This window comes from Podarcis muralis, chromosome 8, assembly GCF_964188315.1.
Source record: "Podarcis muralis chromosome 8, rPodMur119.hap1.1, whole genome shotgun sequence".
NCBI classification, from domain to species: domain Eukaryota; kingdom Metazoa; phylum Chordata; class Lepidosauria; order Squamata; family Lacertidae; genus Podarcis; species Podarcis muralis.
Genome location: NC_135662.1, coordinates 36,294,628 through 36,309,992, shown reverse-complemented (window position 1 = coordinate 36,309,992; position 15,365 = coordinate 36,294,628). Strand labels below are relative to the sequence as shown.

Below are 15,365 nucleotides of genomic sequence, written 5' to 3'. Positions count from 1 at the left end.
GTAACACTCTTTTTTCCTAAAGGAATTTGCAAACTCTCCTTCTGACAAGGAAGAATCCATAGAGCTCCACACAAGTAAGCCTGGGAATGGGGTGAGGGAGAAGTGTTAATAATCAAATATTATCTAATGTTGATTGTGGTACACAAGGCACCAACTTTTTGTGCTTTAATTTTCAGAAAAATTAATGGCTTTATATCTTTTTTGTAATAATTTGCCACTTACATATACTGTTGCTTTGTATATGCTTCATTCAGTTTGGTTACATAATGGGATATGTGTAGTGGCAGAGCCAAAGCTATAACCATTTTGGAGAGGGATAACCATTTTAGCTGTGTGTTGCCACCAGAAATTCACTGAGTGTGTTGTTCACAATAGTGAAGTTCAAGACGTAAATGTTTCAGAATTCATCTTAAGAGGACTTCAGTGTTAGATATTTGATTTGTGGGGTTTTAAACTCAATGTGCTTTTCATATATAGCAAATTAGCATTTGACTATAATTACGAATGTCTAATATTAGCTTTGCTAATATTCTGTAGGCAAGCACAGTGAAAGCAATGCTGATTTTGGCCAACTCTACTGGCCTAACACTTCAACCCTGACTACCCGCTTGCGCCGCCTCATTACTGCCTATCAGCGTAGCTATAAAAGGCAACAAATGAGGCAAGAGGCGCTAATGAAGACTGACCGACGCCGTCGACGACCTCGTGAAGAAGTGAGAGCATTAGAAGCTGAAAGAGAAGCTATAATAACGGAAAAACGTCAAAAGTAAGTTTCTTTAGGCTCCGTTCTCATAGAAATGAGCATCTGCTTGCAACATCGCTCATTTTCTTTGAAATAGATCCTGGTATCTGGTATCAAATTGGGGTGTGAAAAGCTCTTAGATGTGTCCTGACATGCTAATCTCTTCCTTTTTCCAGATGGACAAGAAGAGAGGAAGCAGATTTTTATCGTGTTGTGTCTACTTTTGGGGTTATTTTTGACCCTATAAAGCAGCAGTTTGATTGGAACCAGTTCAGAGCCTTTGCCAGACTTGATAAGAAGTCTGATGAAAGTTTAGAGAAGTACTTCAATTGCTTTGTAGCTATGTGCAGGCGAGTGTGCCGAATGCCATCCAAGCCAGATGAAGGTAGGTTTGCTGATAGCTGTAACTCTAATAAATGGAAAGTTATAAACTGAGACAAGTTCCAAGCAAAGGTGCAAGTGGATATTTAAAATATCTTCTATGTTTGCTTCCCCTTCACATATACTCACTTTTTTCAATTCACACACACACACACACACACACACACACACACACACACAGGTATTCATTCAAATGTAGAAAGTATATAAAAATCCTAACGTGTGGAAGATGAAACATTTGGATTGGTCTGTTCCTCTTGCACGAGACTCAGGCAGGAGCAAAGAATTGTGGGAAGTAGATAGCTCCTCATTTTTTTCCCTCCTGCCTGGACGGAGCAGCTTGACCCTCCCAGCTCTCACGGTTTTGTTCTCTGTTACTCAGCTGAATCCTCTTTAACTCCTGTCTTTGTTGTTCTAAGTTACTTAGTAATCTTTCTCTTGCTTACTTGTTTGTTGGATAAATTTTCCTGTCTTTGTTGCTGTTTGTGTCCTTTTTTTCTCCGCCACTGAGGTAACAAAAAAAAGAGAAAGAAGTATCTTACTCACTCATAGATGACTAATGCTACAGTCCACTCTTCTTTGCTTCACCTCCCCCATCATGCCATTTGGACCTAGTGTTGACACTTCTTAAAAACTATTGAGCACTTGGAATGTTCACCATTATTCCATAACTTCTTAGCAGCTGACCCAGTGATTTGGGGTATCTGAGTTCAAGTACCTTAAATTAGAGATCATAGCAAGATATTTAAGAAAATGCAGGTCAGTTATTTTTAGGGTTCTCCCCCCCTTTTGTTGAGTAAAATGTAGTAATTTTAAAATTTTCCTAATATCTACTTATTTATCTCTTTTCCTATAGAACCCCCTGATCTTTCTACTGTGATTGAACCAATCACTGAGGAACGTGCTTCTCGAACTTTGTATCGCATAGAGCTCTTGCGGAAAGTCCGAGAGCAGGTTCTCCATCATCCACAATTGGTGGAAAAGTTAAAACTGTGTCAGCCAAGCTTGGATCTGCCAGAGTGGTGGGAATGTGGCAAACATGACAAAGATTTGCTGATTGGTGCTGCTAAACATGGAGTCAGCAGGACAGATTATCATATCCTGAATGACCCTGAACTTTCTTTTCTTGATTCTCATAAAAACTTTGCTCAAAACAGGGGTGGAGGTAATCTGAGTACTTTGTTAAACCCATTGGGTGTCTGCTGTAGCCAGACAGCCTCTGTTATCCCATCCACACCAGCACAAGATGAAAAGTCTGCAGAACAAGCTGAAGTTAAACTGGAAGGACCTGAGAAAACATCAGCCAAAGAGGAGTCTGATAGTAAAGAGGAGGAAGATGCAACAGATACTGCAGGAAAAAGTGATAAGGAGGAATCTGAGGCTGAGGCTGGTCCTGTTAAATGTGAAATAAAGGACATGGAATTGAGCACAGAGGTAGAGCCAAAATCTATTTCTGAGAAAGGTTCGGAAGATGATGAAGAAGAAAAACTCGATGATGATGACAAATCAGAAGAGTCATCCCAACCTGAAGGTAATCGTGAAGAAAATAAGGGTTGATTCAGAATAATATTGTCCATATTTGGTACACCATATATGCAGTCTCCCATCAGACATTTTCGAGCTGAAAGGAGATCTACCTTTAATTTTATGATCTTACTCATACCTTTGAATATGCAGTTTTAGGATTGCATGAATTCAGTAGGGGTTTTTTAAAGCATTCTGTCTTCAGAGAGCCTGTCCATATTGACTTACCTGCCAAGGCAATCTCTACATCTGACTAGAAAACCTTGTACAATCCAGAAGATTTTGGAGTATGTTATAAGAACCCTTCCTGGATCTGTTTTGGCCTCGTTATTCCTTTGTAAGACTGTTGCATCCTTGAACAACTAGTGCTGGCCTACAGTTGGATACTGCATAGGGGAGATCTGTAGTTGTAGTGGGTAAGAGTTGCATAGGATGCAGTTTGAAAACCAGTGTTTTATTTGGTTCCAACAAAGCAGGTCTACAGAGCAGTATAAATGTTTTTGTTTTTTAAAAAACAACACAGAATTGCCTCAGTTGATAGATAATCCTGAGCTGACTGCAAAACTGGAATATTATCATTGTAATAAATATGGAGCACAAAAGAGCAGATATATATCATACTCTGTTCCAAACACCAAAGTCATGGAGCATAAGAAGAGTACTGTACAGTGACATGGCAAAATAGTATACTAAAGTCGGCTTGTTTAATTTGACAAATTGCCATCCAATTGCTGCTTTTGGGATCTTCATCTCATTAACATATCAAAGAGTACATTATCAACCTGAGTGAATGTTCAACATCTTTAATGTATAGAAAACTGCCCGTAAAGACTTTGTCAGATCAACACTACAATGATACTGTAAATAATAGTGGCTTACTTCTGTGACTAATTCTTAGTGATTAATATTTCTCAGCAGGAACAATTTCTCAGGGTAAGAATTTTGATGAAGAAAGCAATGCATCCCTGAGCACCGCAAGGGATGAAACACGTGATGGATTTTATATGGAAGATGGAGACCCATCAGTAGCTCAGCTCCTTCACGAAAGAACATTTGCTTTTTCATTCTGGCCAAAGGTTGGTTCAACAGAGAACACTTCCTACCATCTGACTGTTGAAAACTGATCACTTCTGAGGAGTGATGTGCTTGTTGCATTACTTATTACATAATGTAGTTTTTCTCAAACTATGAAGCAGGGGTGCCTTTCAGGGGACATGAGAGACACTCAAGGCATGGCAAAGGTTTGCCAGCCTGGTCACCAGTGGCTCAACTGCAACTGAGTGGCCTGCTGGGAGCATACATCCTTTCTAGTATAATAGCAGTAGAGGAAAGTCAAACTGCCTTTGCATTTTGCCAAGTCTTCCTTCCCTTTTCTACTGGCTCCATTGCTGCATAGATAAATTTTCCGTTGCCCCTGTGGGGCAACCTGTAGGCCAGATGTGGTCCATGGATCCTTGGGACTCTGAAGTCTAATTGTAGATAGCATGGTGGGGATATTTTGGCAGGTGGTAGCTGCAGGTGGAAGGATTAACTCAATATGTGCTGCCACCCCTTAAGAATCCCTCCCTGGCATAGCAAGAGGGCTTTTGGGTAAACTTTATTACCATGAAGGATAGAAAGAGATGATGGGAGGTTTAAATGACTGTATGTGAACAGGGGTTGTATAGATGGCTGTGCAAGGAATCTCCTGCCCACTTTTGGTCTCACTTACCATCGCTATTCAGTGCCAAACCCATTTCCCTTGGGGTGACTCATTCAGAGGCAACCCATTCAGAATTGGCAACTTTCCTAAATTTCCAGAACAGGTTTTTGGAGAAGGATGTTGAAGGAAGAGATATCTTTTTAAGTTTCTGTGTAGAGTTCTGCATGCTGTTCCTTGGATCCTGTGTATTTTTGGAGAGGGGGGGGGGGTTGGCAGGGGGGGGGAGAGTACATTCAGAAGGGTGGAGACAAGTTCAAAAGTACTGGAAAACACTTGACAATACAGCCTAGGGATTACATCCACTGTAGTGCTAAGTTAAAGTCATTTGCAATATACTTGTTTTGCCGGCAAATCTTTTTTTCTGGCAGTGGAATGTTACTGCACAAGAGAATGCATAAGTGGGTTGCTTGTAACTTTCTTTGCACAATAGGTTGCACAATCTGTCGCTTGAGTTTCCACTAGCACAACTGTTGCATTGGATATTGTGCATCATCATCATCACCATTTGATTTATATTTCACTTTACATGCCATATTATTAAATCTTGCCTGTTTGCGCAAATGCCCTTGCACTAGTAGACAGAGAATGTTGGATAGAGCCCTGTAGGTTTAGGTAGTTGCCCCCTAAAAGCAATTCAAATTAGCATACAGAAAGAGATGGGACTGGAATTATGAAAGCTATGTAAATATGCATTATCATACTTAATAGAACATATAAGAATATAAACTAAAATTTGGCGAGCTCTTCCTTTATGAATTGAAGGAAGTAAAATAAGGAAATACTGTAATCCTAAATAGCTTGTAATATAAAATAGGAGAACATTTGTCTAGTAGAGCTATCACTTTTATTTTTGTAACAATTAAAAAAACAACACTTTACTGGACAAAATGCAGCGGTGATAATTGTACTAGTTCTATATACCACTCAGGTTCTGGTTTCAGAGGGTGCTGGAGAGAAATAAAGTAGTAATAGTCTTAAGCTTCCTAATCACCATAACAGGGCCATCTGGTTTGGGGGGGTTGAAATAACCCCTGCTGTAATAGGCTTATTCCTGGGCAAAGCAAGCAGCTGGTTGCAGCTGCTGAGATCTGCTAGTGGCTTTTACACTGTTCAGGTAACTGAAGGTTGATTCTATTTAGTAATCAATAGCCAATTTTCAAAAGTTGATTGTGTATGCATGTATGTATGTGGGTACATGTTTGTGTGTGTATATATCTAATATGTTTATATTGTGTTTCCACCAAATTTGTTCAAGGTGATTTACAATTATGTAGAACAATTTAAATAAATCAATATAATGCAGCAATATAAAACAATTAGTAAAACAACAGGCAGTCAAAGCAGCAGCAAAGATAACATGTTTATGATGCCATTAACCAACAACTCGGGAGAATAAAATAGTCTTCACATGGCACCAAATGACAAAAGAATGGATGGAAAGCAAATGTTTCCAGGGGTGGTGTTTTGACTCCCCAGAAAGGGAAGTGATGCATCATTATGAACTAGTGAACTAAAAGACCATTAAACACATTTTGAAAATTATCCAACTAGGTTTCAAAGCCCTTTTCTCTATGCAGTAGCATTCATATTGTATTTGCCTATATTCTAAGAGGGCTTAGCTGTAATTAGAATTTTTTAATGTACACGCTTCAGTGGAACCTGAAGTGATAATGGGCGTGGAATGAAAATTGACATTTATTAGATGTCCCTAGGTTGGTGCCCGTTTCATAACATTGAACTTTATTAATAGTGACACTAATGAGGAACCACTTCCTGGGACAAAATTGCAGATGCAGCCTGTTGGCTCTGACATACCCAAGGCAAAGATGTTGAGTTACAAGAATTATACTACTAGTGGTTTAAATGATGTTTTGTTTTAGTATATGATAGCAGTACTGAGAACTGAGAAAATGTGTGTCAGATGGCTTGCAAAAGGCTCATGCTCCTCAACATTCCCAATAATTTAAATGACAAGTGCCTGTAATATTTCTTCTGATCTGGAGTTTCAGTTGCAGTTTTGTCAAGCAGTGCAGCCTGTTAAGCTGTGTGTGCATGGCCCGACTGAGCTCAAATGGCTACTTTCACATGACATTCATTATGTATTTCCCTTTCTGCAGGATCGAGTAATGATCAACCGATTAGACAACATCTGTGAAGCAGTGTTGAAAGGGAAGTGGCCAGTAAATAGACGCCAGATGTTTGATTTCCAGGGCCTTATACCTGGGTATACGCCAACAGCTGTGGACAGCCCTCTACAGAAACGGAGTTTTGCAGAGCTCTCCATGGTTGGTCAAGCCAACATCAGTGGCAATGAAGATATCACAGTCTCTCCTCAGTTGTCCAAGGCATGTTTAGTATGAGAGTCATAAAGTTGCTTTTAAAGATATAAAACCAGAAGGGGGTCAAAACAGTAGCCGAAAAAACATCCATAGTTATAAACCTACTCTGAGAAAGATAGTAATAAATATATTAAGGTACAAAATAGGTCTGATGTTACATTTTTCATTAAGATGAAATCTGTAACGATCTCTTCTTAGAACTAGTTGATCTGACAAGATGTAACTAGTTGGGCTTGTGCAATCCTATTTAACTTTTTCCATCATTTTAAAATATTTAGAAAATTGAAATCACACCAAAAAAGCAAGGGGTATTTCATTGCTCATAATAATAATGTGTTAATTTTTCTTTAGGAAGATGCACTCAATTTGTCAGTTCCACGCCAGCGGAGGAGGAGGAGAAGAAAGATTGAAATTGAGGCTGAAAGGGCAGCCAAAAGGAGAAATCTCATGGAAATGGTTGCCCAGTTGCGAGAGTCACAGGTTGTCTCAGAAAATGGACAAGAAAAAATTGTAGACTTATCAAAGGCCTCACGAGAGGCAACAAGTTCTACCTCAACTTTTTCAGCTGTTCCTTCAAAGTTTCTATTACCTAATGTTTCCACACCAGTGTCTGATGCCTTTAAAACTCAGATGGAGTTGCTACAAGCAGGTCTTTCACGCACACCCACAAGGCATCTACTAAATGGTTCTCTAATTGATGTAGAACCACCCATGAAAAGGAGGAGAGGAAGAAGGAAAAATGTAGAAGGGCTTGATCTGTTATTTATGAGCAACAAGCGAGCATCGTTGACAGCAGTAAGAGAGAAGACTTTTTCTTTGACGTTAATTCTGCATTATGTGAGGCAGAACACCAAAATTGGCATTTTATTCCCAGATATAAATATTCTATTTTGTATTTTCAGTTCCATATTAACATTTGGGCATGCTCCTGTTCTAATATACAAAACACTGGTCAGTTGAACACAGTAAGAATAAATTCACAAAATACCTCTTAAGAACTAAACTCACTGCAAAAGAAGAATTTCATTTTAATTCACCAGATTTGCTTTGAGCTGATGTAGAATAATAGCAGCAGCCAAAGGAGGAGCTGAGTGGATGGCAGCCAAGTCAGGGGGTGTGAGGAGAGGCATAGAGTTTACCACCAGCTCCCTAGGTCTGCCAAGATGCTGTTTCTGGGAGATGCTTTAACATCAAAACGATGCCCCACTGAGGCTGTGCTTAAGACACTCCCCAGATCAGCTCATCTTGCATTGGTGGGGCTGGGGAAAGGGAATGATATAAGCCAAGTCTTCTAGACATGGTAGGTTGAGCCACTGGCAAGCGCAACCCCAAAGAGGTTTTTGTTTAATTCTCTGCTTTGGAGTGCAACACAGGCTTGAGCTCACACACCTTCTAATTCATCTTATTTGGCATGGTTGTGTGATTGGGGTTTTTTCCCCCTCTGGGGAAACAAAGCTCCTCTCTCTGGGTCATTACACAGACAAGAGGCTGGAGATGGCCTGTAGAAGTGAGAGACAAAAGTTGTAGTGGATGTACAACATAGTAGCTGGCTGGCTTGCAAGTCAACTAGCCCCTTGCAAGTAGGATTTGTACTGGTTGCTAATTTGCTACCAGACCAAGTTCAATGTGTTGATTCTGACATATAAGGCCCTAATCAGTTCAGGACCTGGTTACTTGAGAGACCACCTTAATGCTTTAATACCCAGAAGGTCTCTGGAGTACAAGGAAGAGCTTCTCCTTCAAGATCCAAAGACATTAGAAGCCTGCTCTGCAGTCACTCAGTGTAGGGCTTTTAGTATGGCTGCCCATGTTCTGTGAAACAACATTCCTATCACTTATACAACATGTGCCCACTCTTTGCGCTTTCCAGAAGCAATTGAAGGTATTTCTGTTCCAACCAGCTTTCCCAGTTGGACAAATTGGGCCTCTGCTGTGAGGGTCTACTTTGTGTTCCTTTAATGTTTGTCTGATGTTATCTTCTGCGTTGTTCTAACTGTGTTTTAGCTGTTTGTATTGCATTTTGTACATCACTTTGAGACATTTGGAAGGCGATTTAATAACAGCAACTGAAGGCTGTATGTCACAAAGGGTGGGGCCAGGGCCAAAAAGTGGGCAAGGCTGTGGACACACAAAATGAGCCTTCTTCAATCTTACCTTTTTAAATATTATTTAATGCATTTGTTAGTATCTTTACATGGAAAAGTCTTCAAGCAACTTAATATAAAATACAAACAGATAAAACATTTGAAGAGCTAGAACATTTTAAAACAATGTACAATACAAAAAAACCCCAAAATGCTAATGTGAATAATCAGTGGTGCTATTTGCATAGAGTGCTTCTCAGGTGGCTCTGAAGATGGTTCTGAGGGAAACAGAGACTTGAAATGCCCAAATGCAGCCAAACGCTTGTGGAAATCTCTTCTTAAGTGTCTCCAAAGTGTTTTTTTCTGAGGGCTTGAGAACACTGAAGGAGTAGCAGGGCACAGGAGAACATGCACAGTAGGGCTGATTGCCCGAGACAATGCATGACCATGCTAGTCACAGCTGAATGACACTAGCAGATTGGTGGAGCAAAACCAAGGAGAGGGCAGGGTTTCAGAAAAGAATCTGGAGACCTGGACAGAGAAGCTGTCTGTGCTGGAGCAAGCTTGTGGGCTGGTATTTCCTCACTCCTGTTACAAGGATTATAAGATGATGCACATGAATTGTTTTGAATAGTCTGTACAGTTTCCTGAAATTTGTTCCTTTAAAAAAAGCATCTATCGACTCTGCAAACTGTATTCAAAATAGAAAATATTGTGGGTAAACTACCGATTAGCTTGAGTAATCAGTATTCTATGTATAACTGTTGAATGCTTATGAACCTGTAGGGATTCACATTCACATATGTCCTGGCAGGTACCTCCATAGTAGGCTTTCACCTTTCATACCTACTCAGCATGACCTGTCCAGCACATGCACCCATGGGAAAAAACCCTGCCCATTTGGGTTTCCATTTGCCATACTCTTGTCTGTGTACAAAGTGTATGGCCCCACTAAGTTTAATTGTTTGATGGAAGTACAGTTGTACCTTGGAAGTCGAACAGAATCCCTTCCAGAAGTCTGTTTGTCTGCCAAAATGTTCAAAAACCAAATTGTGGCTTCTGATTGGCTGCAGGATCTTCAAAGCCGCAGAAGCCCCATCAGACGTTTGGCTTCCAAAAGAATGTTCGTAAACCGGAACAATCACTTCCAGGTTTGCAGCATTCGGGATCCAAGGTACAACTGTATTCCCATTTTAAGTTGTATGCTTTTTGAAGCAACTCTTGTAATGTTCTCCTGAAAGTTGATATAATTGTCACCTTTCTCCAGGAGGATGCAGAAGTGACCAAAGCATTTGATGAAGAAATGGAAACTCCCCCATTGAGAAACATTCCATCTCCTGGGCAACTGGATCCTGATACTCGCATCCCTGTCATTAATATAGAAGATGGGACCAGGCTGGTGGGAGAGGATGCTCCTAAAAACAAGGATTTAGTTGAATGGCTTAAATTGCATCCATCATACACTGTGGATATGCCAAGTTATGTACCAGTAAGTGGATGTTAATCAAGGGTGGGGGGGGGATTACTCCAAAGCTTTAACTGTCTTTCAATCACTTGGGAAGATTTCCAAAAGCAATAATTCTTAATCCTTTGTCATAATTCGATTTGGATTTATTACATTTCTAGTTGCTTTTCATTCAAATGAATCCCAAAGTGGCTTATAAACAATAAATAACAATTAACATGATAGAACATAATTAATTAATTGTTCATTCATTACTTTTTTGTTTTGTAATGACTAAAAATGAAAGATGTACAAATTCTAATAATGTTTTGTTCCAGTGCTGAACCTGGAAAAAACTATATACATACATGCCTAGTGGGTTGAAAAGTTACTTCTATAGATGAGATAATGAAACTCCCCCAAGTAATGCACTGTACTTTTCCTCCTCTCTTAGAAGAGTGCAGATGTGCTGTTTTCCCCATTTCAGAAACCGAAGCAGAAACGGCACAGATGTCGAAACCCTAATAAACTGGATATAAACACCTTAACTGGAGAAGAGAGGGTCCCTGTTGTAAATAAGAGAAATGGCAAGAAGGTAGTGCTTTTCCTAGTTTGCTCTAACTCCAAACTTGCATTTTTAGTAGGATGCTTAGATTAAAGATTATAACCTTTAATTATATAATAAAAATTATATAATAATACCTTTAATTAGTTGACTTAATAGGCTGATGCAAGTTCTATAGATTTCATCACTTTGTTCAAAGTAGCATTCTGAATTTTGAGTTGCAGAAATCTTAGGATATTTGGCAAAGACTTTTTCCACACTTAATGCATGGCTGAGCTGAATTTTTGTCATGTTTTGATTACCAGCTCTGTACTTGTTCTCTAACAAAAAAATATACTTTGATAAGTGGCATATAAAGTATGTACTAGTAAGTTTTTGTTAATAAAACATAAAAATGTTTCATTAGATGGGTGGAGCTATGGCCCCTCCAATGAAGGACCTGCCAAGATGGCTAGAAGAGAACCCTGAATTTGCTGTTGCTCCAGATTGGACTGACATCGTTAAACAATCTGTAAGGAAAAGCTATATTTCTGGATAGGTTTTGCTTTTCATTTTTAACTGTTTTTAGAGTCTTATGATCTATATACTTTAAGAGCATGTTATGTGGCTTTATCCTGTCTTCCTCTCTGGAGCAGGATGGAGAAATGCTTCCAGCCAGCGGGCCAGATGCTTAGGTTCCCCAACAGTCATTTTGACTGTCACCTACCTGTCAATCACCTAACATCACAATGATGGCACGTAAAGTGTTTACTTTGCCTGTACAAATTGTCTGCATTTGCAGAGCTCTGTGCCTTTGCCAGCACTGGTGAACATGGTGGCACTTGGAAAGGCACAGGGCTTTATAAGCACCAACAACCAGCTGATCGGCAGTGCCTGCAAACACAGCTTTTGACAGGGAGCCACTTTTGACAGGGTGGGTGTGGCTTGTCTGAAACAGCCTTGCAGGTCAAATGGGGAGGCCTGCCGGGTCCATTTAGGCTGACAGGCCAGAAGTTCCCAACCACTGCTGTGAAACGGTAGCTACCCGCTTTGGCGGACATTTGTAACTGCTTCATTATTAGTGTACGACTGTCTTAGGAATACCTATTAAATACAAGATTAATACACAATTGATTATGGAATAAAACCTTCCATGCTTGTAATAAAACTCGTTCTTTGATTAAGTATGTAGACTGCCTTGTTTGAGTTCTGTGAGGAATTTCCCTGTTCTCAACCTCAGGCATTGGACATGGTGTGTGCAGAGGCATTCTGTTTCTTTAAACCTAGAAGCCTAGTACTTGTCAGACAAAGGACCACATCATGTTTAATTTGCTTCGGATTTTGCAAGGCTTTATAAATCTGGTGTGTTTATTGTATCAGATTTATTTGGAAGTCTCGTCTTCTGAGCATTACCTACTGTTTCTGGTTTCTTTGTTTTTACCATCGTTTTGTTTACTATATCATATTGATGATGTTGAAGGGAGAGCTTATTTACTGGACAATGCTCCAATGTATGATCTGGCCTTTAATGGGAGGAGGGAAAGGGCTGCTTTGTGAACAAGATCTAATTGGCAGCATACCTGTTCTTTTCCTTGCCCTTGGGATTGTACGCTCTGCTTTGTCATGTGAGCCGCCCTACATGAAATTCTAAATCGGTAGGCGTCCCCGTAGGTAGAAGCGTAACAGCATGGAATGTTTTTTCTTCCCCATATGCAGGGTTTTGTTCCAGAGTCCATGTTTGACCGTCTTCTCACAGGACCTGTTGTGCGAGAAGAGGGAGCAAGCAGAAGAGGGAGAAGGCCAAAAAGCGAAATTGCCAAAGCAGCTGCAGCAGCTGCTGCTGTAGCTTCAACTTCGGGAATTAACCCACTGCTGATGAACAGTCTGTTCGCTGGAATGGATCTCACAAGCCTTCAGAATTTGCAGAACCTACAGTCTCTCCAGCTTGCAGGTCTCATGGGCTTCCCTCCAGGACTAGCGACAGCTGCTGCCGCCGCTGCTGCTGCTGGGGGTGATTCTAAAAATCCAGCTACCATGCTGCCTCTGATGTTGCCAGGTATGGCAGGGTTGCCCAACATGTTTGGACTCAGTGGATTGTTGAATAACCCAATTACAGCTGCTTCTGGAAACACCACTATGGCTTCCAGTCAAGGAGAAACTTCTGAAGATGGCACTTCAAAAGTAGAAGAAAAGAAGACTGAGAATGAAGAGGAGAACAAAGACTCTGAGAAAAGCACAGACACTGTTTCTGCTACTGACTCCGCAAATGGATCTGTCAGTGTAACTGCTGCTGCTGCAGCAGCAACCACCACCACCACCACTGGATTGCCTGCCAACCCTCTGACCTTCAATCCTTTCCTTCTGTCCACCATGGCTCCTGGCCTGTTCTATCCTTCTATGTTTCTACCTCCAGGACTGGGAGGATTGACACTACCTGGTTTCCCAGCATTAGCAGGACTTCAGAATGCAGTGGGCTCCAGTGAAGTGAAGGTTACTGATAAAACTGAAGGAGCTGCCTTTAAAGATGAAGAAAATCTAGAGGGCAGTGATGCAGAGGAGAGCCTTGATAAAACTGCAGATTCCTCTGCTTTAGAAGATGAAATAGCACAGGGTGAAGAATTAGACTCGCTTGATGGGGGGGATGAATTAGAAAACAATGAAAATGATGAGTAAGCAGTACCAGTTACTGTTAAAGTGTTTTAAACTTTTGACAAGTGGTAGTCCTACTGTTTACACTCACAGTTAATGTCCATAATTAGTTTTTATAAGCTGTTCTGTAACATAGTGTAGCAAACAAAAAAGTTCAAGTCATGTTATACAGATGTGTCAAAAGGTATCTTGGTCATTAAGTATTGTGCAGTGCATTATTTATTATCCCTAGGAGAGATGAAATTGAGAGGTGATCATGTCTTTTTAAGGAAATTGACATAATGCTCTGCTTTTTTTTTTCCTTTTGGTACCATTGGTATTATAAAAGCAGCAATTTGTAATAGAGTGGCACTAAATAGAAGGAAGTGCTGCTTAAAAGGAAGTATGAAGTTATATATTTAATTTTTTATTTTTATTCTTTGCTGTGAAAGTCAAGATGAAATTTACCACACATATCATACTCGGGCATCATTTTGACTGTATGGGGGGTCGCTTGTGCATGTACACATACACACATTCTCTGACAATCTCCATGATAGTGTGAATGTCTCTCTGTCTTGAGACACAGCAATAATAAGGCAGCTGTTGAATGTGAAGAGTACCTTTTGGAAATTACCCACTGAAAAGGTTCTTGCAGGATAAAACTACAGTTAAATCGTCTCGTGATCTTGTAATGCACTGGTAAAACAAAAAAAAAAATTAAAATCAGGTACCTTTTTGAATTAAAGGACTTTGTTACTTTAGCCACAAAGCTAAACAGATTACCTCAACTCTAAACTAGCCTTGAAGTTTACAGACATGACTTTGTAAATGTATTTGTTTTTCTTCGTTGTGATGTCTTTTTTTTCCCTTGGAAACTGCTATCATGTAAGATAAGATGTAAATTGCTGCCAACTGTAGTAATGATGCTTTTAATAAAAGTGACTCATGATATGCAGAGATGTAATTTATAGAATGTAGTGATTAGGGAAATCACAACTGGTGTTTACTATTTTTTGTATTCTCAATAGAAGCAAATATATAATTGTGTTTCTTTTTTTGGTACCTTTTTTAAAAACTATATCTTCCTTTGCCAGCTTTTTCTGTCCCTAAATATACTGAATTGGTAGGTTGTGAGAAATAGACAAGAAGAAAAATCCTGAATTATGTTCATATTATTCCACTCTAGCTAAAGCTTCAGAAAGACACACAAAACCCTGCATTACTCTCTCAAAAGGGCTTGTGAGACTAGGAATACTTTCAAATGTGTTCAGCGTGTGATAATGTGGTACATTAAAGAACAAAAGGGTAAAAGAGAAATGAGGCTTTGATAGGCACAATATCTAGGTCATTTATCCTTGGTTAATGGGTAGAAAAACACAATGCTGTAGTTTGAGCAGAGGACATAAAGGCTCTGTGGTTTCCTGTAGACCAGAGCCTGTGATGCCAGAAACCACTGTCAAACAACCTACAGGAAACTACAACTGACCCACTTTAAAGAAAACTTAAGCTGCTTCTGGCAAGCTTCTGATTTGTAACTTCATATGACCTTTGATAATGTATCAATTGAGAGTTATTGTTTTCATTGTACTGTGTCGCCAGGATGAGCACACAGCAACCCTGACATAAAGTTAAAGGGTGAGGCACTTCACTGTGGAGGGTGAAAAGCTGGATCTGCTGGGTGCAGAGCTCTCTTTAGAGAAATACTTCAAGCACAATGCTGTTGGTGTACTCCAGAATCCACTAACAGTTGATAGAAATCTCAAATAATTTATGAAGCTCGTTTGCACATTTGTCTAGCTGCTGTGCAGCGCCCAATAATGCAAACTTAAAGTGACCTTTATTCTAAGGACCAGTTCAGTTAAAAGCACATGCGTATGATGACAGGAGAGGGCAGAATGTGGGAAAGAGGAGTCTCTGCGAACAATGAAAACAAAGTTAGTAATGAACAGCTGCAAAGTGAATGTTGTGTGAATG

The 15,365-nt window shown here is 39.9% G+C and overlaps 1 protein-coding gene across 9 annotated transcripts in view; it reads left to right on the top strand.

Annotated features, from left to right (window-relative positions):
- The window catches only part of CHD7 (chromodomain helicase DNA binding protein 7), a 150,535-nt gene extending 136,193 nt beyond the window's left edge, over nt 1-14,342 (top strand). For 7 of the 9 annotated variants that reach the window (XM_028736872.2, XM_028736874.2, XM_028736868.2 and 4 more), the window contains 11 exons: nt 23-74; nt 538-766; nt 919-1,127; nt 1,980-2,654; nt 3,563-3,723; nt 6,467-6,694; nt 7,040-7,483; nt 10,040-10,261; nt 10,671-10,811; nt 11,188-11,292; nt 12,477-14,342. In XM_028736872.2, the coding sequence (XP_028592705.2) occupies nt 23-74; nt 538-766; nt 919-1,127; nt 1,980-2,654; nt 3,563-3,723; nt 6,467-6,694; nt 7,040-7,483; nt 10,040-10,261; nt 10,671-10,811; nt 11,188-11,292; nt 12,477-13,433 (3,423 nt within the window). In that variant the 3' untranslated portion in view covers nt 13,434-14,342. Of the gene's footprint in view, nt 1-22; nt 75-537; nt 767-918; nt 1,128-1,979; nt 2,655-3,562; nt 3,724-6,466; nt 6,699-7,039; nt 7,484-10,039; nt 10,262-10,670; nt 10,812-11,187; nt 11,293-12,476 lie in introns of all 9 variants that reach the window. The other 2 variants (XM_028736875.2, XM_077932979.1) reach the window with 2 other exon arrangements.
- Nucleotides 14,343-15,365: the final 1,023 nt, after the last annotated feature.